The sequence below is a fragment of the Indicator indicator genome, chromosome 4 (assembly GCF_027791375.1).
Source record: "Indicator indicator isolate 239-I01 chromosome 4, UM_Iind_1.1, whole genome shotgun sequence".
Classification (NCBI taxonomy): Eukaryota; Metazoa; Chordata; class Aves; order Piciformes; family Indicatoridae; genus Indicator; species Indicator indicator.
This window is the reverse complement of record NC_072013.1, coordinates 11,377,024-11,401,970: the sequence shown is the minus strand read 5'-3', so window position 1 is coordinate 11,401,970 and position 24,947 is coordinate 11,377,024. Positions and strand designations below refer to the sequence as shown.

Here is a 24,947-nt window from a genome sequence, read left to right as displayed (position 1 = left end):
TCCTGCATGTGCTTTGAAGTCCAGTGTGGTGTGAATGAGTCTTACTTCCTGTGGCAAGGGTGAAAGGACAACTGAGTAAACTTGGCCTGAGGATTGATAAATAGTTATGTTTCTCCTAAGATACACCAAATCCCCTTGTAACTATCCCCCAGCAGAGCCTTCTTGAACTGAATTTTGGATCTCTATCATACCTAATCAGCTTGTAAATGTGTAGCTCCTTGGGACACAGACTTCCTTGCTTAGTTCTGTGTGTTGTTGTACAATAATTTTGCATTTAAAGAGACTGAAGAAGATTTACTCCTTTTATCTTAAAGCTTACTGAAAGCAGTCTGTTGTTCCCATCTTATTGGGAAATTTGGGCAATTCCTGTTGAGCCACACGTCATTCAAGCCTGAGAGAGGGTCTCTTCCTTGCTAGGAACAAGGCTATCAGTATAACCTTGCTTATAAGTCCCATGACAAAATTTTTTGAGGTGATGTAAAGATAAGAATCTCACATAGCTTTTACTAAAATTAATGAAAACTTTTTAAAAGAATGATCTTCCCTTTGCCCTTCATTTAGTCACCAATATTGAGGTCAGATGCAAGAGCTCAGGTCAAGTTTCACTGCTAAACTTCAAGTTTTACTAATTAGGAATGCTTAATGTAAGTTCACAGGTTTCTCTTGAAATGACACCAGTTCCATATCTGCAAGCATAGTTCATTTTATTGGGCTTGGAGGACATGCGTTTCCTTTAAAAGGCATCAAAATTAATGCAGTGCCCCCTCAGGCAGAGCGCTTGTGATCAAAGGGCTGTGAAAGATTGGGTGCCAATACTCTCTTAATTTTTTTTCTTTTTTTTTTTTCTCTTGACCAGCAACATCTTTAAATACTGTTCAGCAGCATGCTTGGAAACAGTTTACATTGTTCTTGAACTAGATTTTTCAAAATGTGGTTAGTAAAATGCAGTGTCTCCTATTTCTTCCTGAGAGCGGATTAATGGTTTCTGGACTTACTGCACACTGTGGTACAGATCTCAGCAAACAAATCTCTGTCTGTGTGTGCATATATGCTCACACATATGGATCAGTGTGGCCATAGCTTGGTGTCAGGCTGCAGTTGTCTCTTAAGTGGTATGATTATTTTTTTGAGTTTGTATTATTTATCTTTTTAAAAATTAACTTCTCGTTCTTCACATGAGTGAGATTTGAGGTGTTTCAAATTGCTGCATTCCAAGCTCTGAACTCCAGTGGCTCACTGTCTTTGGGTACAAAGCAACCTGCTAACCACAGGCACCAGGGATAAAGTGTTCAAAGGACAGTGGAACGTGATTGAGTCTACGTTTCACCTTATAAACTTCCTTTTTCCCCCCGCCCTCCCCCTTCCCTTTCTGCTTGGCCATAAAAGAGTGCCCTGTGTAATAGGAGTTGGGAGAGGGGGAGGAATAGCAGGCTTACGAGAGACCTAGCTTTGCTGAAACCTTGGATGATGTCCAGTGTGACCATGCAGAGGGATGAGCGAGCTCAGGGAAGTGGTTGGAAGTTCAAAGGCCTTTTTGTGTTGCGCTGTCAGTTGACAGATGTGCTTTTTTGGGCTGTTGCTGCCCAGCCTAGCTCATCCTGTCAGCTCCCCTTCTTTGGGCTTGTTCCCCATCCTGTCTCCCTGCTCTTTGGGGGGTGGGTTAGTCCTTGTCTGTCTGGACATTTGTCTGTCTTCAGCTGCATCCTAGGACTTGCCTTTGCCCATTTCTTTTAGGAAAATATTGTTTCTTTGGATGTGGAGAGATCAAGCTGGAATTGGGCAGGGAAGAGGGGATGAGGCTTAACTGTGTTTATCCTGCTATAAGCAGTGATGAAAGCAGGTTTGTGCAATTGGTGAGTGCTTTCTCCATCAGTGGAAACAGTGCCCATGAAGGACTTGCAGCTTTCTTAGGTTGGGGAGGTGGGGCTGAAGAGAGAGAACTGTCCCATGGTCGTGCAAGCATCAGTATCAAGCTGGGAAGAGACTATGTAGGTTATATTCCTGGTCTTCCTGTCCAGAGAGGTCTTGCTTCATCTTAGCAGTGAAATTCCTACTGCCATGTACTCTGCTTCTGACCACGAAAGTGTGACTTATGAGTTACATGAGTTAAAGCAATACACTTAAATTGTGTAGCTGCTCCATGATGTCAGAACAAAATATAGTGGAGGTTTTAATGTCCGAAGTGTGACTTCTTAACTTTTGAATTTCCTCTTAGCTTCAATTGTCCAAACACTTTGGAAATATTTACAGCAGCACTAAAAATTAACTCTGAGCTAGTGGTAAGCTTTCAGCTTTAATTCAATAGGAATAAAAGTAATCAAAATATGAAGTAATTAATGAAGAACAAAAGGGATGAATAATTATCCTAGAGCAAAGAGCTGTACAGTGGAGCTGAAGCCTGATGTCTGTAGAAAGAATAGGAAGAAACACAAGAATGTTTCTGTGCAGGCAGTTTACTTTTGAATGGGGAGAAGGGTTTGTGGACTGGGAGGTCAAAGCTGGGAAGCGGAGGTTAGAGAGAGTAAAAGACTGCCGCCGTGTGAAAGCTGCTCCTGGAATATCTTGCATTTTCTTGTGAAGCATCTGTTTCTGACCATTATTAGAGTCAGGTTACAAGTTTATGATCCCTGCCCTGATCCCATTGGCGGTTCCTCTGCTCTATGAAACATCAGCCTTCATTCATTAGTTTTGTTTTTGTTTTGTTTTGGTTTTGTTGTTGTTGTTTTGGTTTGGGTTTTTTTTTTGTCTTAAGTGGATTTGTGTTTTTTCTTCCTCTTTTAAAGGTGAACTCCTGTAGAAGTGGATTTATCTACCCCCCTGGTGTTGTCTGGGCTGGCACACACTTGATGTCTGCTGGGGTGGGAATTAAGTCCTCCTTTGTGTTTTACCCTCATCCCCCTGCTCCCCCTCCCAGTGCTTGAAGCTCAATTTTTATATTTAGGGGGAGTATGAAATTGGCTGAACTGCTCCTGGTAGGGGTGGAATTTCGTTTTGTGTTGTGATGTCATGAAGGGACACAGCAGTTCAGTGGGATAATGGTGCCTGCCCTGAACCAGCGCTAATGGCCTAACCCTCTGGGAGCCTGAAGAATTCTCCCCTGGAGAGACAGTATGCAAATGTGCTTCCAGGTGGCTCCTGTGCAGTCCTTTGGTGATTAGTCACGCTGGGACTGGGGAGAGCAGACAGAAAAGCATGTGCTGGGGGGGATGGTCTTAGTCCTGAAACGGCAGCTGAGGCCAGAGAAGATTTGCTCAGTGTGCAAAGTATTGAAATTGTGCTTGGGGAGAGAGAACTGTTCTGTGGGACTGGTCCTCTGAACAAAAAATCGTTCTTGGTTTTGTTTGGAAGCAGCGTTTGGGAAATGGAGTGTTTTCCCCTCCTCCCTGCCCTAGGGAAGAAGGGAAAGCTGCTTTCCTCTCCATTTTGATGCAGTGGAACAGGGATGGTGGGAGAAAATGCAATGTAAGGAAATGGACGAGCCATTGGAAGACTGGGGTGCTGTCAAACCTGTGTGACAGGTTTGTGTGCTTGCCTCTCTGGGGCCTAGAATTTGACCTGGATGTATATCTGCATGGGGTATCCTGGACATGATGGGAAGAATCACAGAATGGTAGGTGTCAGGAGGGACCTCTGGAGATCATTGAGTCCAGCCCCTCCTGCCAAAGAAAGGCATCCAGATGGGTATTGAAAGTCTCTAGAGAAGGAGACTCCACAACCTCTCTGGACAGCCTGTTCCAGTGCTGTCACCCTCACAAGAAAGAAGTTTTCCCTCATGTTGATGTGGAACTTCTTGTGTGTAAGTTTTCTGGACCTTTTCTCAAGGGCCAGTGCCACATTCTGTAGTTTCTCACCTAGTGCAGGGTTCAGCATGGAGAGCAGTGATGACTGCAGTGATGTCCTCTCAGATGCAGACATGCCTATGTCTATCATACTGTAACCTGCAGGAACAGCCTGAGAAGATGATCAGAATCTGCAGTTAGGAAAAGAGATGATAGAGCAAGGCCCATGACAGGAAGCGTTGGAGGGACTGCAGTAGAGACCAGTGAATGGTTCTGTATCATGTAATCTGTGCTGCTTTCACAGGACATTGGCAGCAGTGCTGGGCCAAGGGGAAGTGGAGGGCTGAGGAAGCTGAAAACGTGCCTGTTTGTTCTCTGTATTGAATTCTTCTCTCAGTATGTGTGGCTGCTGTCTTCACCTTATCTGTGTGCCTGCCTCCCTCCCTTCACGCTCCCACCTCCAGGATAGTGCTGGCAGGGGAAGAAGTAGCAGCATAGCAGAAGAGGGCTGGCCTGCCTGGTGACAGATGGGCAATGCTGTCGGCAAGCTGGGCTGGGATGAAAGGGTTTCAGGCACTAACCTCCCCAGCCCTTGCCCCTTTGCATTGCTGAGTGAATATTGTTTTTTGGAGAACCCACCTGTCAGGAACAGTCTTGTGCAGCCCCTTCCCTACCACAGCTGGCAGCACTTAAAAGCATGAACCTCCTAGGGTTGAGTGTTCCTCTCATCTTTAGGGGGAAGGATATGGCTGATGCTCCCCCTTGAATTCCAGCTTTGTAGCTCCAGGCCTCTGTGGGTTTTGGTTCCACTCCATTGCCAGCAGACTCTTGTGTAGGCAAGCCTCATCCCATGTCTTTCCCCTTCTTCTGTCCCTTCTGAAGACTGTAGCAAGGTTTGGAGTCTGTTGGCCACATATGAGGTACATCAAATTATCCCTAGCAGTGATTTCCTCTAAGCTTCTGCTTGCGGGTTTGTTAACCAAAAATGATGTCCCTATGCTGAACACACACACATGCTTCCATGTACCTTGCAAAATCCTGTTCTCAAAACCATCATTGCTTCTGATAGTTCTCACTCTGAAGAAATTGCTGTGTAATAGAAACAGGATGGACTGCAGTGGGAAGCATGCAGGGAATCACAGAATGTTAGGGGTTGGAAGAGGCTTCCAGAGATCATCAAGTCCAACCCCCCAGCCAAAGCAGGATCACTTAGGGCAGGCCACATAGAAACACATCTAGGTGCGTTTTGAAAGTCTCCAGGGAAGGAGACTCCACAACCTGTCTGAGCAGCCTGTTCCAGTGCTCAAGCCATCACCCTCACCATAAGGAAGTGTCTCCTCATGTAGAGGTGGAACCTCCTGTGTTCCATCTTGTACTCATTGTTCCTTGATAGTGCACTTTTGCTTTTTATATAAAACGTGCAGTTAGGCAGGCTCAGGGGTGAAAGAGAAAAGTGGAACTGAGTGGGGGAGTTGTGGTGCCTGCTTTGTTGTAGGAGGTTCAGTGCTTCTCTGGGGAAGAGACTGTCAAGCCACAGATCTATCCTGGTCCCCATCTGAGGAACAGCTCTTCTTCAGGACTTGAAATTATATGCCTTTTGTTTCTAAGAGGTGTAGCACTCTTTCTTTAGGAGGGAAGGTACTTGCTTTCGAGGAAAGAGGCTGGCTGCATCTCCATGAGGTGTTTCTTTGCTGTTGCAGTGCTACCCACTTGCTCCCCTTTGGACTTCCACTGTGACAATGGGAAGTGTATCCGCCGGTCATGGGTCTGTGATGGAGACAACGACTGTGAGGATGATTCTGATGAACAGGACTGCCGTAAGTCACCTCTTTAAGGGTGGAGGGTGGGTGGGTGCAGTGCCTGCCTGCCATAGCTAGAGAAAGTTGACTTTTTTTTACAGGAATGTAAGAGTTTATCCACTGAATCAGACCTTTGGCTCCTAATAAGCTATATCCTGCCTCTGACAGGTGTGTACCTGATGTCCGTAAGCCCTGCCACCCTGGCACCTGGCTTGCTGTTCAGTTTTGTGTCCTGGGGGAGGGAGTGCTTCTCTATCCAGCTGGAGAACCGTTTATGCCCTGAAGCCTTGCTAGTTAACATCCCATGAAGCATTTCCTTGAGCTGAGCACTTCGTGTCCTGCCCTGTTCTGGAAACACCTAACTTCTGCCAAATCCTACTGAACTGCCTGTCTGGCTGACTTCCTGTGGCCTCAGGTTCTGCCGTCTGACTTTTCTGCTGTGCTGGGCTGTCCCCAGCATCTTCTCCCTTCAAATAAAGTTCCCTGAGAGGAAGGTGCTGTAGGGATGCTGCCTACAAACGGATGGGTTACCATGAAAGCTGTCTGCTTCCATGTGAGGTGCCCTCTTCAAAAGAGTTGCCATGGCAGGCTGCTAGCTATGAGCTTGTGCTTCCACAGATGGAGAGAATTTTGGTTGAGTCTTTGGAGTTTGGCCCCTTTCTTTCCTCTTTGTGTTGAGGACAAAGGTTACTTGTGATTGGCTTCCATTAGCAAAGGATGTTCAGAGATACAACTTTTTCTTTCTCCACAATGCATTGTCAGGTCCATATGTGGCAGCACATGTCAGAGAGACAGTGTGCTATGAAGCACTGGAACTTTGCCTTCTCTGAAAGTGCAGTGGTTGCTAGGGCTGGTCTCAGACTTACAGCTAGGAGCAGATCTATTTTGCTGTCTGGCTGAGATGGTTGCAGCTGCTTAATAAACATTGTAGACCTTTAATTCTGAAGAAGTTATGTCCATGGTGCTCTGGAGTGGCTCTGATGGAGGAGCCACAGCTCAAGAAATGCACAAATAAATCTCTTGGCTATAAAGTATTCTATGCCAAATCTGAGCTTGGAAATTAATTCACTATTTGGTCAGTATGCCCTTGATCTTTGCCTTCCTTTTTGGGTAAAGGACTGGGAAGCAAGGTTTTCACTTCCTGTGTGATGCTTTGGATTGCAGAACTAGGATCAGTTTTGCACTCTATTGGGAGATTTTTGTGAAAGAAAAGGTAGATGGGTCTGGGCCTGTTTGATCTTCTGTTTTCCAGAAAAGAGTTGAAATGCCCTCATGTCTGAGACAGCAATGGAGAAGGGCATGATCAAAATATTTGGAGACGAATGAAGAAAGCAAGGTTCTGTGAATAAGAGATTCTCAAGGGACCATGCAGACTAACACATAACCATAGAAGGATTTCTGTTGGATTGTGGTTCTCAGGTGTTAATTTTTCAGTCCCTTCCTTTTCCTCACTGGTCTGCAGACAAGCTTCCTTAGAAAACTGGCAAAGAGGGTGGAATGAGGCTGGAAATATTGAGGACTTCAGAAGAGGAAGTTTCAATTTTCTCTCTCCCTCTTCAATGAATGTCTCCTTTCCTTTGAAGATAGCTTTGGCATTGTGAAAAGAAGGTGGAGCTATAATTCTACCAGCAATTATGTCTTAGATAATGATAGGGCCTATTCATTCTTTTAGAAAGTGACCTACATTACCTTTTTTTCGATGCAGAGGTCTCTTGAGCCTGGCTTGAGGCCTTGCTAGAATACCAGCACAGGCTGGGGGGCTCCATCTCTCTGTTCCAGGTACCTCCTCCAGCTCAGGAAATCTTACAATGGCCTTCCTGGTATGGATAGGGGAAGGGAAATCAGCTCTCTGATGTCATGGTGTCCTTGGAGGACAAAGTTGCTCAGTTTGTAACGTGTCCGTACTTGGTGTTCTGCAAGACAAATCTTCTTGCCTTGCCTTCACCTTACTTCTGTTGTGTCCTTGCAGCTCCACGGGAGTGCGAGGAAGATGAGTTCTCATGTCAGAATGGGTACTGCATCCGGAGCCTGTGGCACTGTGATGGTGACAACGACTGTGGTGACAACAGCGATGAGCAGTGTGGTGAGTAGTGTGGCACTGCCAGTCTGTGCACAGACTCCAGCCTGCATGGTTATAGGATCCCTCAGCACAGCAAGGGCTCACAGCTGGCTCGTCTGGACTGGGCTTCTGTTCCCAGGGCTGGCTGATTGGGACCTCAGGCTGTGTGTTTTACCTGCCAGGCAAAAAAATCACTTGAGACTCATTATTCCTTAACATGACATTGTGAAGTCCTTTGGATTTCTTTTGAAACCAACACACTTACATCATTTAAATGAACAGTGATGGTTTTGCCTAGGGACTGTGTGACGTTGTGTATGTAAGATTTAATGAGCAGTCCTGTTTGTGGGTGCCCTCTGAGCTTCAGGAGAATGGTGAGGTTGTTTCCTGGGTACCCTGAGAAAAGCCAAGGCTTTGTTTGTGTTGCTGTCTCTGCAGATATGAGAAAGTGCTCAGAGAAGGAGTTTCGTTGCAGTGATGGTAGCTGCATAGCTGAGCACTGGTTCTGTGATGGTGACACAGACTGCAAGGATGGCTCTGATGAAGAGAATTGCCGTAAGTTCTCTCCTTACTTTGTAACCCCAGGAAATAGCTCTTTGGTCCTGCTCCTGTCTTGGGGTTTGGCATGTTTTCTGCAGTAGAGATGAAACACAAGTTAGTCCTGCCTGTTCTGGCAGCTGTGCTGGCTTCTGCTGCCTGCCCGAGAGGGCAGACGAAAATGGTTTTATCTCTCATGTTACCTCGTGGGCACTGTCTGTGGCCAGCTGCTTCTCATCTCCTTTCTATAGCTGTGTGACCTTGAGCCAGAGCAAGATGCTGATGTTTTTACCGAATACAGTTCTGTACAAAACTGTAGGAGTTGGAGGGCAAGGAGGAAGGGGGGAAGACCATTACCTTCGTTTTCCTCTTGTCTGATTCCTGCATGAAATTTCAGAGAGAGCTCTGACCATTGACAGAATCCTCAGAGACTGCACATCCCTAGCTGGCACACTGCATGGGCGGGCTGCCTGCCTGCCTGCCCAGCCCCTCTTCACTTGGATGCTTTGTGGAAGACATTGTCCAAAAAGTGACTGATGGGGGAAGTGGGCACATGAGAGCCCCATAACAGTTGTTTTCTCCTCCACCTTCTCAGGCTTGTAGTAAGTGGGACAGGAGTCTTAGCCCCCACGTCCTCTCTCTTGCGTCTCTGAAAGTTGCAGTTGTCCCTTCCCCCACACTGCTCTCAAAGGCATTTTGCAAAATTTGTTCTAGATAGCAGGAAACTTCAAAAGGCTCTGGGAGGGGGATCAGGGCCGCCAGCTCTTGAAGGGTAGGGGGAGTGGATGCATGGGGGAATGGTCTTTTATCTCTCCAGATAATGAGAGTTGGCAGTGAGCCAGAGGCTGCAAACATTTCTAAGCTAGGAAAGGGCTTTAAGAGGAAGCCAGCCTCTCTCCTCCTCCTTTCCCTCTCTCCCTTCCTCACTGCCTTGCTTGGCACTTCCCTGCAGGCCTTGAAAGATGGGAGGTGTTTCAGCCTTGCCTCCTATGAGTGGAGGGGCACCCAGAACTGATGCCCCTGCTTCTCTGAGCTGCAGTGCTTCTGCAGTCCTGGCAGGCAGTTGGGTCTATAAGGCATTTGAAGTAACTTGCTTAGAAGCTCCGTTTGGCTACCTCCCTTTCTCTTATCTTCCTCCTTGTGATTGTCATCTTTTCCTTATCTCCAGTCCTGCTTGTCATTTATCTAGTACAAAGTTGGACTACACTGTTCTTTTTGTGGGTTTTTTGGGCGGTTCTTTGTTTATTTGGGTGTGTTTCTCTTGTGAGTGTATGTGTTACAACTGAATCACACTACATGAGAATTCCCTGACTTTGTTTTCACCTGAAGGAGACCCAAACACTCCTTTCAGTCTCCTTTGGTGAGGTATGTGTTAGCTCACTTTTTAGCATCCAGCCACTGGATACTCACTGAAGTAAAGCATGCTTGCAGCCTCTGCACACTTCCTTCAGATTGGAGAGGCAGGTGTAATTCACTTTCCAGCCTGTCAGTCTTTCTTCTCCCTTTTGTTTAATGGATTTATTTTCAGAGCTTCTCAGCTGCAAGACTCATATGCCTGAAACATGCCATTCATTCTCTTCACAGTAGGAGAAGAGGCGTCAGATTCTGTTGAGTAGGACTCAAAATATTTTTCCTCCCTTCCCTCATGGTGAACTGGTGAACAGAGGACAGTGGTGAATCCTTGCCTCTAAGTTTGTTGGGCTTTGTCTGGGGTCATCTCCCTGGCAGTGCTCCTTACTGATAAGGCATGGCTTGTTTTGGCAAGAGCTTGAGAGGAAAGGGAGGGTGGAAAGTGACCTCAGAAGTCAGGTGCAGACCTGGGCATCTTGCTGCTTGCTTGCTTCCTTTCATCTTCAAGTGCTTATTTTTATTAAATTTTTAAAGGAATCTTTCCATACTTTAACCTTGCATTCTGACATGCCTCGTGATGGATGGTGACACTTAGATCCCTTTTGTTGCTTTCTTGTCACACCTTCCTTCTTCATAGCCATTTCCTTCTCTAGAATTTAATGTCTTGAAAAATTAGTATTTATAGACTAACATCCTATGTAAACTTTTTTTTTTTTGTTTTAGCAAATTGTCTGCACAGATGTCTTTATACATAGACTTAACCTGCCCCTCAATGGAGCACAAACAATGTTCAAATTCCTCTCAGGAATGCAACTCAGAGAGAGATGTGCAGCAACAGCTCATAATCTCCAACACCTTTCCACTGAATACTTGATAGTCTGTTAATAGACTGAGAAGGTTGCATCTGAACTGGATTGTGTGCTGTCATCTCAGGCATTTTCCCTTTTGATTCCCTTGTTAGCATCAGATGTTCCAGCTGCCACCTGCAGCTTGGAGGAGTTCCAGTGTGCATATGGACGCTGCATCTTGGACATCTACCACTGTGATGGCGATGATGACTGTGGAGACTGGTCTGATGAATCTGACTGCTGTAAGTTAGTGTAGAGTGATATTATAGAATGGTAGGGGTTGTAAGGGACCTCTAGAGATCGAGTTCAGCCCTCCTGCCAAAGCAGGTCACACACAAAGGTGTCCAGATGGGTCTGAAAAGTTTCCAGAAAAGGAGACTTTCCACAGCCTCTCTGGGCAGCCTGTTCCAATGCCCTTTATCCCTCACAGGAAAGAAGTTTCTCCTCATGTTGAGGCAGAACTTCCTGTGTTCCAGTTTGTGTCTGTTGCCCCTTCTCCTATCACAGGGCACCAGTGAAAAGACACTGACCCCTTCTTCTTGACACCCACCTTTGAAAGCATTTGTAAACATTGATCAGCCTTCTCTTCTCCATGCTGAACAGCCCCAGATCTCCCAGCCTTTTCTTATATACTCTTCTAAGCATCTAAATTGCAAACCTAAATGGATTTTGCATTGGCTGGAGAGAGTTTGCAGTGTAGGCTGCAGTCTTAATTATTTACACATAAGCTGGCTCTTCCATTATTTTTTTTTTTGAACTTGTGAAAGTGAGAGTAGTGATGGGAACTGTGTAGTCAGCACACCGCTGTGTACAGTAATTAAAGCAGCTTCCAAGAGGAGTCCATTCAGAACTGAGTACCACAATGGTGGAACAGTAAAAGTGGTGGTTCCAGGCTTGGGGATGTTATGTTGGTCTGTGTCCTGAGTTTGCTCTTCATGTCTTTTACCACACCTGCAGCATCTCACCAGCCTTGTCGCTCTGGAGAGTTCATGTGCAACAGCGGCCTGTGCATTAATGCTGGCTGGAGGTGTGATGGAGACTTCGACTGTGATGACCAATCAGATGAGAGGAACTGCAGTGAGTGCTGGCAACTGGTGGAAGTGTTCAGTTTCTGTGGATGCAGAAGAGTGTTTGGGACTGTTAGCTTTTGGATTGGATTCTTTCTGATCCTTCTTGCTTGTGTAATGTTCTTGTTTTGTCACTCAGCTACATCTATGTGCACAGCTGACCAGTTCCGCTGTAAATCAGGGCGCTGTGTCCGTCTGTCCTGGCGTTGTGATGGGGAGGATGACTGCTCTGACAACAGTGATGAGGAGAACTGTGAGAACACAGGTTTGGCCTGCAGCCTTGCTGCTTATAGCTAATGTTTTCATCCTGGAGCTAATAGATAGTAAAGTCTGTGTTGGATTGCTTCACTGGGTTCAGCCTAGAGTTTCCGTCCTTGCCGAAGAATGGGATCTAAAGGACTTCTTACATACTTGCAGACAGGTTCTGGTATCTTCCCATCCTGTCCCTACACCAATTACTGCTGAGCTCTGAGATGGTTCTGTTCAGACTCAGAGACATGGTGTGTGCTACCTGTGTCAAAGGGATTATGTCTAGACAGTCCTTCTTAGCTTTCATAGTGCCTTGTAAAACTGCCAAGCACTTCTAACAGGCAGTGGAATCAAAAAGGGTATTTAGTGCAAGTGAAGGATCAAGTCTTTTGGAGGTTGAGAATGCCAGCTTCCTCCTTAAATATTTGCTCAGGAGTCTCTTTCTAGTAATCATTTTGCATATAGCCATTCTTTATATAATACTGGTTATGGAGAAGAGGAGCATTTCAACAGACCCTAGTTTTATGTTGGGATTAAAGGAATGTCTAGAGTCTTCACTTCTTAAATCCATGAATTCATTTCAGTGCATGGACCTAGCTGTGCATACTGACCGTTCTGAATCAGTGTATTTTAAACTGTGAGTTTAGGGATGACAAAAAGGATGTGTGAAACTGTAATCCTTGTTGGAGCCTGTTGAGGAGAGGAGAGTGGGTGTTCTACAAGGACAGCTGAGCTCAGAGGACCTGGAGAGGCACACTTTGTCGTTATTTGACAGCAGCTGTTCTAAACTGGTCAGCTGTCATGAGCACTAGTGTGGAGGAGATGGTGGTCCTGGAAAAAGCAATTGTACTTAAAAGACAAGCTGGTAACTCTTTTTCCTCATCCTGGTAACAAAGGTGTGTAGAGGTATTGAAAGTTGCCATGCAAAAGCCTCATCGAACTTCCAGAGCCACTGAAATTCAACCTCTCCACCTCAAACCAAAGCCAAGGTGGTTGAATGCAGCTATTGTTACTGTAAGGTTAGTTGTGCAGTTCTGCATTAGGTCTAGTGACCTGGTTAGCAGGTAAAAATTAACGCAGAGCTTCCAAGCAGAATGGGTGCCTGCCCCTCTGAGTGAAATAGCATGCTGCAAGTCTGTAGCAAGAGTTAAAATCTTGTGTCAGCTCTTGCATTTAGAATAGAATTGTATTTTTGTGGGCCATAGAGAGGAGATTCCTAGAATACTAGGAGATCAGCTGATGTAAGGATTTTTATGTTCAATATGACAAATGCAGTCCAAGTTTCAGAATCATTCGTATAAAACATTCCTGTGCTCTGAGGAGTGAATCTGCATGTTGGTTTTATGTTCCCAGATGGAGTGTCTGTTAGTTCCTATTTGTTCGTGTTGTAGTCTTACAACTGCCCTTATCCATGCTGCTTCCAGGCAGTCTGCCAATCTAATTGTTTCTTTGCTGATAGTTGTATTGTCCTGTTGTCTTCCTGGGATTATCAGAGGGTGATGATTGGGAAAGTGCTAACCAAGTCAGCTTAAGAGGTACAAGAAATAAGAGGCAGCAGGACAATGCTGAAGAAAGAATCAGATTGGCAAATCCCTATAAACAGTATTACTTTACTTGCAGGAATTCTGTAGTTTCCCTGCCAACAGCAGAAGTTGAAGCGTGTAGCTCGTGTGAAATGCTGTTGCCTGAACTCAGATTTCAAGGACGCATATAAAATCTCATTCCAAGTCTGTCACAGTGCAGTTAGGGCTGGACAAGATGCTCATTCCTTTGCAGGTTTAAGATCCGTAGCCATGCTGGGGTGACATATCAGATGATTGAAGTGAGGAGCTGGGGTGACATATCAGATGATTAAAGCGAGGAACTGACTCCTCTCTCACACATGCCAAGTAGTGTTGTGGAATCCGGAACCAAAGGATGACAGGACCTTCCAGTCATTCTGAGAGAAACTAAATAGCCAAAGGTCCCAATAAAGCAATGCTGAACTCAGTTGGAGGGGAACTTGTAGGCCTCCAAGTCAGCATAAAGATCTGCAGAGCAGAAAGGGAGTGCAAGATGAGCTGAATTCAAGGAAAGACCAAGTCATGGATTTGTGCTCATACAAATTTCAGAACAAGTCTTAGAAAATGTTCTGTTTCCTTTTCTTCACCATGACTGTTGTTACATCAGTAAGTTGTAGTGTGCTTACTCTCCCCTTTCTCTATTGCAGGGACCCCTCAGTGTGCTCCAGACCAGTTCCTGTGTGGGAATGGACGTTGTATTGGCCAGAGAAAGCTGTGCAATGGAGCAAACGATTGTGGAGATGGCAGTGATGAAAGCCCACATCAAAACTGCCGTAAGTCCTCCAAGTTCAGTTGGAAACATAAATAGAGGCACTGTAATTTGTAATGTGTTGCTGAAGGATGTGTGTGAGGAAGAAGGCCTGGGCTGTGATACTGCAAGAGAGCTGAAGACCGAGGGAAAATGTCTTGGTGGTTTTGCCAATTACATGTTGCAGACAAGTAATGATGGGGAGATGATGATCTTTGGTATCAAAGTTTGTCTGCAGAGATAGTGAATCCTAAAAGCATAGTATCCTGAGCTTTCTTCTCCCCTTAGAGGGGAGAGTTCTGACTGTGAAGAGGCAGCTTCTGGCACAGCCTGTGTTCTCTGCCTCTTGCTGAGCCCGTTCTGAAGGGTAACTCCTGCCAGGCAGCTGAGGACACAAGCAGCTGCCCAGTGGTTTCAGCTCAGTTATCTTCATGTGCTCCTTTTGCAGGTCCACGAACAGGGGAAGAGAACTGCAATGTCAACAATGGTGGCTGTGCTCAGAAGTGCCAGATGGTACGAGGGATGGTGCAGTGCACCTGCCACACAGGTTACAGGCTCCTGGAAGATGGCCGATCATGCCAAGGTGTGTTTTTGGAGCAGCAGCATACTCCCTGCTGCTTGATGTGCTTCAAGTTGATTGCTATGATAAAGGTGCAAATCAGAAGCAAGAAGCCAGGCTTGTTGATGATCTATCTAATGGTAAATTTCTCCCTTTGTGATGTGCAGATGTGAATGAATGTGCTGAGGAAGGTTACTGCAGCCAGGGCTGTACTAACAGTGAAGGAGGCTTCCAGTGCTGGTGTGAGCAAGGCTATGAGCTGCGACCTGACAAGCGTAGCTGCAAAGCTCTAGGTAAAGAAGAGTTCACCTTACTCTGGGGTGGGAGTGTTTGATGAGTTCTTATGATTTTGTCTCTAATTCTTCATTAGCAGCATTATGCTGTTCATAAATTCAATGTATGAAGAAATGGAAATTCCTGGATCTGTATTAGATATGCGCACGTCAATGACTGTGAAAATTTTGTGTAATTTTGACTATGGAAAGATACTTCACTATTTCTTTCCCTGCCAGGAGGGACAGCCTTTGCCTTCTATTCCTGGTCCTTAGTCTTTCCTGGTGACCCAGACCTTGCATCGAAAACAGCCTGCTGGCCCTGGCCCTGTCCAGGAAGTGTCTTAACCTTTCCAGTCAGTGACGTTGCATCACACCTTCATGTGGTTTGACCTTTGATTGTTGCTGTTAGTGGCTGCTGTGTGCTGTTTTTTAAGGACTTAACTGTGTTTATCACCTTCTGAGTTTATATATGTGTGAGGCAGATTTCAACTCTCTTGTGTGTGGTTAGATGATGTGTTAGAGGATGTGTGCTTGTATGGCTAGGAGATGGATATAGGAAAAGGAAACTATAGTCCGGCTGCCAAGTGGTTGCCTAGTGGTATGGTTTCAGAGGCAAGCTTAGGTGCAACCCAGAATGATCACTTCCTGTTGAGTGAATGTTTGCCAGAAGGTTTTAAACTGTTTGAGATAGGACTCTGTATTGAAGATATAAAAACAGCTTGATGAAGTGTTTTGCACTTGGGAGCTGATTTCCTGCTGCCAATAGTGCCAAACTATGTTCTGAGACTTGGTGCAAAGTTGGTAGGTAGGTAGGACTCTGTCGAAGTACTCTAATGCTGTCTTCTCCTATATTCTCAGGACCAGAGCCCGTGCTGCTCTTTGCCAATCGAATTGATATCCGACAAGTGTTGCCTCATCGCTCGGAGTATACACTGCTCCTGAACAACCTGGAAAATGCCATTGCCCTTGACTTCCACCACAGCAAAGAGCTGGTGTTTTGGTCTGATGTCACTCTTGATCGGATCATGAGGGCCAATCTGAATGGTAGTAATGTGGAAGAGGTGGTTTCCACAGGGTTGGAGAGCCCAGGTGCGTCACCACAAGACAATGCAGAGGTCTGGGGACTGAGCATGGTGTGAGAATAGGGGTGGATGAATGGAGAGAAGTTGGGGTCCCTAGCATTCAAAATGGAGTGCATATTCCTGAGCAAGGGGAAAGGGTTGGATGGGATGGATATGAGATCAGTGTCCCCCTGGAGTTAATCTTGATTGATGGAGGAAAAGACTGGACTGAATTCAGCCTCCTCTGAGGCTGAAAGGGAAATGGAACTTTTTGAAGAACACACCCTGCTCCTGGTTTCATTCTGTGTTTCATCCATTCATTCTGTTCTGGAGACAGGTGGACTTGCTATTGACTGGATCCATGATAAATTATACTGGACAGACTCTGGGACATCTCGAATCGAAGTAGCAAACTTGGATGGCACTCACAGGAAAGTGCTTTTGTGGCAGAACCTGGAGAAGCCTCGAGCAATTGCCCTACATCCTATGGAGGGGTGAGTGAAAATGTGACCCCAGTGAGTTCTCCATTCAAGTGGTTCCAGGTGGACTTTGAAAACCCCATCCATGGTCACAAAGTCTGCTTCTGGGCTCAAGCCTTCATTTGGTACTGCCAGTGTGGGAAACCTGGCAGTGCTGGGGGCCTTCAGAATCTTGATCATGTTGTGGGCCCTTCACATTTCACAAGCCTGAAAGTGCTGGGTGTAGCCTTATTTGCTGTCACTTTTCCCATGGCTGTGACCCACTCCCATACTGTTTTGCCTTGACAAGGGACAAATGAATCTGGGTGCAGTATGTGGGATGTGAGTTTTCTAGCCATGTTTCTCCCTGCCTTCTCCAGCACAATCTACTGGACTGACTGGGGCAACACTCCCCGCATCGAGTACTCCAACATGGATGGCTCTAATCGGCGCATCATTGCGGATACGCACCTCTTCTGGCCCAACGGGCTGACCATTGACTATGCAGGACATCGAATGTACTGGGTGGATGCCAAACATCACGTCATTGAGAGGGCTGATCTCGATGGGCAGAACAGGAAGGCTGTTATTAGCCAAGGTGAGTAACAGGGCTGCATATGGGGAGTGCTCCTTGCAGTAGACAGGGCAGCGCAGTGCCACTCTTCTGTTTCAGAGCCACTGGCTTCTGCTTTTGTGCTTGTCTCCTGTTCTTCCACTGTGGGGTGAATTCTGCTACCACTGAAGGATGGGCTTTGCTACCCAATCTTTGGTGGACAAGGGAGAGGAATTGTCTGTTATATTAATGTGAGGTGGATTTGAGCAGATTGACTGTGGCAAGGCCTAAGGGGCAGTGAAAAGAGCTTTCCCTTGTGTCCCTGCTAGCATGAGTCCTGTTGGACCTGATTACATTTCTGTGTTGGATGTCTATTACAGGCCTCCCGCACCCATTTGCTATCACTGTATTTGAGGACAGTTTATATTGGACAGACTGGCACACCAAGAGCATCAACAGTGCCAACAAATTCACAGGCAAGAATCAGGAGATCATCCGCAACAAACTCCACTTCCCTATGGACATCCACACACTTCATCCTCAGCGTCAGCCAGCAGGTAACTGCAGAGAGGGTAGAGACCCACTGGAGCAACTGTAAGATCAGCTGCCACCCACCACCTTGTAAAGCAGGGTAATGTCAGGTCTGAACCTAGTGAATGGACACAATCACCACCTCTATCCAGACCTGTTGGAGAACTCGCTTCATCTGACAGTTAAGCAGAGGTTTTTCAGCCCCGGTAACCTGACATTAGGTGATACCACAGCTCCCTCTGCTGACACTTGGGAGTGGAGGCTTTTCAGTAAGAAGTAACCTGTGGTTTGTTTATACAAGAGCTCTCTTGGGAGGGGGGAAAATGTCATAAATGAGCACTACTGATGACTGACTCCTCCCTTATTCCTCACCATTTGCCATAATCTGCTTTAGGAGTGGGCTTAGTTAAATGCTGTGTTTTCAAATGGAGCCCTGCAAGTGGAGTTTGTACTTCAGTTTGTTTCCTTATTCTCAGTTAAATTCTGGGTCCCAACTTATCTTAACCCATCTGGGTCTTGACACCTGGACTGGTATTTTTCTTCTTGCTTTGCTTTATGCGTGGTTGTTTTTGTCTTTGGCTACTTGAGCAGGGAGAAACCGTTGTGGGGCCAACAACGGGGGCTGTACTCACCTCTGCCTGCCCAGCAGCAAAGATTACACCTGCGCCTGCCCCACAGGCTTCCGCAAGACCAGCAGCCATGCCTGTGCCCAGAGTAAGTGAGGTGGGACCACAGCCTGCATGCTCACATGTTCAGTGGGTGGCAAGGGGTTGGCAATGGGAGGAAGCAGCAGCAGTTGCTTCTGAGGAGATGCAGTTGGATAGACTGAGTCAGTAGTATTGAGAGCCCTGCCAGAGGATGTTTCACTTTTTCGATGCATTCTCTGGTTCTGCACTGCCCTCGCTAGGCTTAGTGAGAATACAGAGAAGCTCCATCCATGGGTCCCTATTTCAGGATTGTTATTGGTGCCATGCTACTTGTCACAGGTCATTGTTTCCCTAAAACTTCCATCAGAGCTGTGTCAGTGATGAACAAAAATTCAGTCCTCTTGATTGCCATGATTTCTCTTGTCTTTCAACCATGTGGGAGAATTAGACTATCTGTCTCCTAGACTCTCAAGAGCTCTTTTCTAGTAACTATTTGATTTGAAGGGAGATCTATGCCATTCTCTGGAAAATATGTTTGACTTTGTTCCCTCAGCCTAGATTACGCCCAGGAGACAGCTTCTTACTACTCTGTTTCCCCCCTGCCCACCCTATGACCACCCAGTGATTCTTTGCTACTAGTAAAATCCTGGGCCATGGCCTGCCAGTGGTTAAGGTTGGATGTAACAGGGAATTGTCTGTGTCTATCACTGTGTTGTTGAACTTAGAGAAATTAAAAGAAGACCTTTCGACCTTTGATCAGGTCTTGACAAGTTCCTGCTTTTTGCCCGAAGGATGGACATCCGTCGGATCAGCTTTGACACAGATGATCTGTCAGATGATGTCATCCCCCTTGCTGACGTCCGCAGCGCGGTGGCTCTAGACTGGGACTCGAAGGATGACTATGTCTACTGGACAGATGTTAGCACCGACTCAATCAGCCGTGCAAAATGGGATGGATCGAGCCAGGAGGTACAGTGTTAACTACACATGGAGGTCATCTAGCCAGGAGAGTCCATGAGCATCAGAATTGAAGCTGCTAGGGTACATGGACTCCCTAAAGGACTGAAGTTCATGCTTTGCTCTTCATTAGCGTGCCTAATTCTGGCTGGGAAGAACCCTGAGATCACTGAAGGCTTCCATACATAAGTTTGGTGTAGATTCCTGCTTGTATGGAAAACCTTGAATTGGGTCACAAAGGATGGTGATTTTTAAGCTGTGGGAAATGCTCTTGTTGTAGCCCCAAAACCTGAAGGGAAGAAGTGTTAAATCTTCTTGTACTACATTTGGAATGAGAACTATGCTCATTGGGAATGTTTTTTGCACATGTCCTTAGGTTAATGTTGCCATAAATGAGGGGAGAGAGTTCAGAGTTGTAGTTTGAACTTGAACTTCTAGATCCTTAATGCTGTCTTGTATGGCATAGCTCTGTTTTGGCTCTTGCCTTTGGAAGTTAACATTGTGAATGAGTAGTGCATCTGGTAAGTGCTTTCTCCCTAAGGTCTAATCTCACTAAAGATATTTTTTCTTTTTGTTTTCATTTAGGTTGTTGTGGACACCAGCTTGGAAAGTCCAGCTGGACTGGCAATTGACTGGGTCACCAACAAGCTGTACTGGACTGATGCAGGTACCGGGATCCTCTGCTTTACCTAGACTTCTGCCTTCCTTAATAGTCATGAAAACTGAAAAACAACTGGGTAGTTTGGTCTACTTCATTACAGGTTTTCAGTTTCTGTCTAGCAATAACTGGAGTTTCATCTTGCGTGCTTCTAACAAGTGGGAGTTGAGATGGATTCCTTATTTTAACTGTTTTTGCACTATCCCCAGTACTAATTCTGTAGAAAAGTTTGTAGTAGAAATCAAGCACCACTGTTGGCTTGCTGCAGAGCTTGTGATTGTGTGTTTATGTATCTAACAGTATCCTTGAGTGTGGCAGGTAGTATTTGGAGATGTTCTCTACTGGAGAGTCATAGTTCATAAAGAAGATGGTTCTTTTTTAGGTGTTCTCTTATGCATGCATAGATACCTTGGGGGCTTAGAAAAGAAAGAGCTGGTTTACATTCATGCAGGAGGCCCCCCGACTGCTGGCAGCCACAGAGGTGACTTGAGAAATCTAACGGGAGGTAACACTTTCTAGCCACGTTTCTTACCTATCTTCCAGCTACGAAGAGTGATAGTTCTTGAGGAGGAGTGCACTGATGTACGGACATTTTTTGCCTTGATTCTTGCAGTTTCACAGGTCTTTGTTTTTGCTCTCATTCTCTCTCTTTTCTTTTGTAGGAACAGATCGGATAGAGGTCTCCAACACAGACGGGACCATGAGAACTGTTCTAATCTGGGAGAACCTAGACAGACCTAGAGATATTGTGGTGGACCCTGTTGGAGGGTGAGAGTTTGGGTTTTTTTTTTCTGGGATGACATGGCAATTCTGAAGGTGTTCAGGTTCTTTGGTTTAGTGCAGTTATCCTCTCTCATGCCATTGTTCTACATCGTGCCAAAGACTGAAATTAGAGACCTGATTTTTAATGCTAATAGAACAGGATAAGCAGGGATAATTGCTTGTTGTGCCATAGAGCTTGTGGGAGCTTGCTGGTTATTTCATTTGTTTTTCCTGAGGACAAAATAACTAAAGATGTGATACAAAAAATGTTGAGAATGAGGCCATCTAGATATTTTCTATTTCTTCATTTTGGATTTATGTTGAATTTGTGTTCAAGCTCTCTGCTGAACCAGAGTTCAGTCAGAAGGATTTCCTCAGGAAAATAACTGCTGAACTCAAGCAATCTGCAATATTAGTGACCTCTTGGCTTCAAAGCACTGTGTCAGAGTACTGAGGGATCAGCTGTGCTACAGAGAGCAAACCTGAGCAAAGTAACAGAAACAAATGGTTTCAAGAACAGATTTTGCTTCTAAATTATAAGACGTTGCGGAACTGGGGATAGGGTGGATAGGCAAAAGACTTACAAGTGTTGCAAGGCTTACAAAGAGTGTGCTATGCTTGGTTTGAGTGGATTCATGGAAGACTAATGCAGTAAGAGTAGTAGAGACTGGTAAATACTTCGTTAAGTTTTAGACCTTAAACTATTATCTTGAACTTTTGCCACAGTGTTGAAATTAGGTCAGCCCATGGACATTAGAAAGTGTATAACTTTGAGTATGATCTTATGAGAACCCAAGGCTAGACATGAATACAATATTAGTCTAGTGATGTTTTCTGTTAGGGCCTGAAGATATCAGGCTCACTTGTTTCTCTGTGACACTGCCTGGCCTTGGCATCAGTGAAGGAATGCAGGTATTCACTTTTTTCTGGGCTTGTGTTCAGGTTCATGTACTGGACTGACTGGGGAGCCAGCCCAAAAATTGAGCGTGCTGGTATGGATGCCTCAAACCGCTTGGTGATCATTTCCTCCAACCTGACATGGCCTAATGGTTTGGCCATTGACTATGAGTCACAACGCTTGTACTGGGCAGATGCAGGCATGAAGACCATTGAGTATGCCAGTCTGGATGGAAGCAACAGGAAGGTAAGGAAGCCATCTTTAGGAGGGAGTCCAGAAGCCTGAGGTTTGAGTATGTTTATGTGGCAGGAATTTGGTGTCACATCATTAACATCATCTGGTCATCATCTCAATCAACCTAAACAGCCATAAAGAGATTATTAATTGGGGGAAGATGGGACAAGAAGAGGATTCTTTTGCTGTTCTAAAACAGCAGCAGCAGATTTGGGCTGTTTTGCTGCTAAGAGCTCGAGCAGGCTACAGGCTGGTAGAAAGTGGTGAAGGGTCTGTGGCCACAAAGCTTTCCCTAGGGCTTGCCTGTTCTGACATAAATGGTAATCTGTCCTAGAGCACAGAGTGCTGGTGGCCCCTGCCTCTTCAGTTGAAAGGGAAATCTCCAAATCAAAACATGCTGAGCTTCTTTCATTGGGAGAGAAGAGCTCTCTTTCTGTTGCAAACTTGGGTGTGAGAGAACCTCCTTTTGAAGGCTCATTTTGCCACATTGCTGTCCTTTTACTGTGACTACATTCCAATGTTGAGAGGGGGAAGGGGAAGCCTCTTTCCCTTAGTGACTTCTTAGTAATAATTTTTTGTGGGGACTGGGGGTTAATCTGACCAGGTGCTGATTGGGAGCAACCTCCCTCACCCCTTCGGACTTACACTTTATGGTGAGAGAATCTACTGGACGGACTGGCAGGCCAAAAGCATCCAGAGTGCAGACAGAAGGACTGGGCAGGCCCGGGAAACGCTGCAGGACAATCTGGAGAATCTGATGGATATTCATGTTTTCCACAGACACAGACCACCAGGTACAGGGATCAACCCAAGCCACACTGAGAAGAGAGCTTACAAAGGCTCTGGTGTGTGGCACAGCTCTCCTGCAAGGGTGAATTCCCACTTTTCATATTCCCCCTTCTCTAGGTGGAATATGGGAGCATGAGAGTGACTCTCAGCTTGGTATTTAAGGCATTCTAGAATGCATTTCTGTAGCTGTTGTGCTCCTTTTTTGTGTTGTGCTACTGGCTTATGAATTTTTCACCCTCTTTCCCATAGTACGTACAGCGTGCAAAGTTAACAATGGAGGCTGCAGTCACCTGTGCCTTTTGGCACCTCCTCCAAAAGGTTACAGCTGTACTTGCCCTACTGGAATCAACCTGCAGTCTGATGGCAAGACCTGCTCTCCTGGTGAGTCCTCTGTAGGATCCTCATTGTATTTTGTATCACAGCTACATTTTGCCCCTGCCTTGTTAGAAAACAAAATTCACTTTCATGTGCTTATATGCTGTACCTCTTGAAAACCCCATCTGATGTCTGTACCTTCTGTTTGAGTGGGAATTACTGTGAAGAAACTTAACTGATAACTGGATTGATGCAGAAGGATTTTCTTCTCAAAATTATGTTGGGCAGTTAAACCAGATGTCACATTTTTCCCCATACTTTTGCCCTCATTTTGAGGTGGATACTTTTTTAACAACTAGGTGCTATGTTCTTTAGTAGGTCTGTACATACTCCTCCCATGGATCCTCTTTTTGAGGATTGTGGAAGGGATTTGGCTTCAGGCCATGGTACATCCAGTTTTTCTCCTTAGCAGGAAAAGGCCTGACTTCTAATTTTCCATTTCCTATGTGCATTAGCAGAAATAACTCTTCTATGAGTGCATTCCTTTTCAACTTGGATGTAAAAAAGTAACACTCAGTAAAGCTTTATGTGCCCAGGTTTCCCATAAGCTGAGATCTGTATGAGACTTCCCCTTTTCCGCTGAAGTGGATGTCACTTCCAGAATGTTCAATAAATGATGCCTGCAGTTGACTGAACTTGTTCCTTTGCTGATACCTGTGATGTTCAACTATCTGCAGGAATGACCAGCTTTCTGATCTTTGCTAGAAGGACTGACATCCGAATGGTCTCTCTGGACATTCCCTACTTTGCAGATGTTGTTGTCTCAGTCAATGTCACCATGAAGAACACAATTGCAATTGGAGTGGATCCTTATGAAGGTCTGAACTTAGCATATCTAACAGAAAGGCAACGACTGCCTAAACATATCTAAATGTCTGAGCAAGGATCCAAGCACAGATCTTACTGTAGGTTGTGAGTTTGGGTAGTGTTTTTACTTCTAGTATGTGCTGCAAATATTTCCTGATTTGAAAGAAATGTCCTTATAGGAAAGAGAACCCCAACTATGTGGGATAAGTTGCCTGCTGTATTGAGTAAGGTTCCTGTGCATTTTGGATTTAAGCAAGCTTTCCTCCTGATGACGCCTTTTACAACAGTATCCCTGAAATTTTGGCTGTTCGTCTAGTGCTGTGCTGGATGTAAACTTCCAGTTGTGCATTAAGGTAGATGATCTGTCCTCTGATTGCTGTCCTCTGGGACGTTTTGAGAAACCAGGTGTGACACTCTATACTACTAGCTAATAATGTGTTATGTGTTCTCTGGCCTCGTGTAAAGGTCAGGGGAGTGCCGGTGCTCCTACGTATTTTTGGGGAACAAGATAATTTGTACTATTTTATCACACTAGCTTAATAGTCCTGTGCAGCTGTTATTCTTGTGTAGTCAGATCTGTGTTGAATGGTGTAGATGGTAGTCCTGGGTCTTTTTTTAGGAGTTTGCTTGTTGGGATATCACAGAATGGTAGGGATTGGAAGTGACCTCTGAGGATCATCTAGTTTAATACACCTGCTAGAGTAAGATCACCTAGAGTAAATCACACAGGAACATGTCCAGGTGGAGTTGGAACGCCTCCAGAGACAGACTCCACAACCTCTCAAGGCAGCCTGCTCTGGTTTTCTGCCACCTGAACAGAGTTATACTCTCTGTTTTGGTTTAGTTTTGCTGTGAGCTTTTTTCAAGTTTCTCTTTCTTCTCCCACACAGGAAAGGTTTACTGGTCAGACAGCACATTGCGGAAAATCAGCCGGGCTGCCCTCGATGGCTCGCAGTTTGAGGACATCATCACTACAGGTAAGAGATGTTTTGGCCAGGGAGCTTCCCACCTCCATGCAGCACGAAAAGATAAATTCTCTGATACCCTGGTAGAATAATTTCCATGATGTCAGTGGAAGGACAAGCAAAGGCTAAAGCAGGTGGCTAATAAGTTGCCCAAGAGGAATACTAGAGGTTGCCGACTAAGCTGGGAGGATAAGCACTGACCAATACACCTTTCTGTTTTCTCAGGTCTGTTGACTACAGATGGGCTGGCTGTGGATGCTATTGGCAGGAAGATATATTGGACAGACACGGGAACAAACCGGATTGAAGTGGGCAACCTTGATGGCTCCATGAGGAAAGTCCTGGTCTGGCAGAACCTGGACAGCCCTCGGGCAATAGCTTTATACCATGAAATGGGGTTAGTGTTGACAACTATGTAGG

The 24,947-nt window shown here is 45.6% G+C and overlaps 1 protein-coding gene across 1 annotated transcript in view; it reads left to right on the top strand.

Annotated features, from left to right (window-relative positions):
• The window catches only part of LRP4 (LDL receptor related protein 4), a 63,841-nt gene that overhangs the window by 28,460 nt on the left and 10,434 nt on the right, over positions 1-24,947 (top strand). Inside the window, exons 4-26 of the mRNA XM_054400256.1 lie at positions 5,480-5,596; positions 7,548-7,661; positions 8,076-8,192; positions 10,486-10,614; positions 11,330-11,449; positions 11,579-11,704; positions 13,898-14,023; positions 14,447-14,581; positions 14,725-14,850; positions 15,691-15,921; positions 16,231-16,387; positions 16,732-16,949; positions 17,285-17,461; positions 18,027-18,149; positions 18,843-19,051; positions 19,625-19,706; positions 20,360-20,465; positions 21,402-21,603; positions 22,196-22,385; positions 22,630-22,761; positions 23,433-23,573; positions 24,453-24,539; positions 24,753-24,924. Coding sequence (XP_054256231.1) covers positions 5,480-5,596; positions 7,548-7,661; positions 8,076-8,192; positions 10,486-10,614; positions 11,330-11,449; positions 11,579-11,704; positions 13,898-14,023; positions 14,447-14,581; positions 14,725-14,850; positions 15,691-15,921; positions 16,231-16,387; positions 16,732-16,949; positions 17,285-17,461; positions 18,027-18,149; positions 18,843-19,051; positions 19,625-19,706; positions 20,360-20,465; positions 21,402-21,603; positions 22,196-22,385; positions 22,630-22,761; positions 23,433-23,573; positions 24,453-24,539; positions 24,753-24,924 — 3,337 coding nt within the window. The remainder of the gene's footprint in view (positions 1-5,479; positions 5,597-7,547; positions 7,662-8,075; positions 8,193-10,485; positions 10,615-11,329; positions 11,450-11,578; positions 11,705-13,897; positions 14,024-14,446; positions 14,582-14,724; positions 14,851-15,690; positions 15,922-16,230; positions 16,388-16,731; positions 16,950-17,284; positions 17,462-18,026; positions 18,150-18,842; positions 19,052-19,624; positions 19,707-20,359; positions 20,466-21,401; positions 21,604-22,195; positions 22,386-22,629; positions 22,762-23,432; positions 23,574-24,452; positions 24,540-24,752; positions 24,925-24,947) is intronic.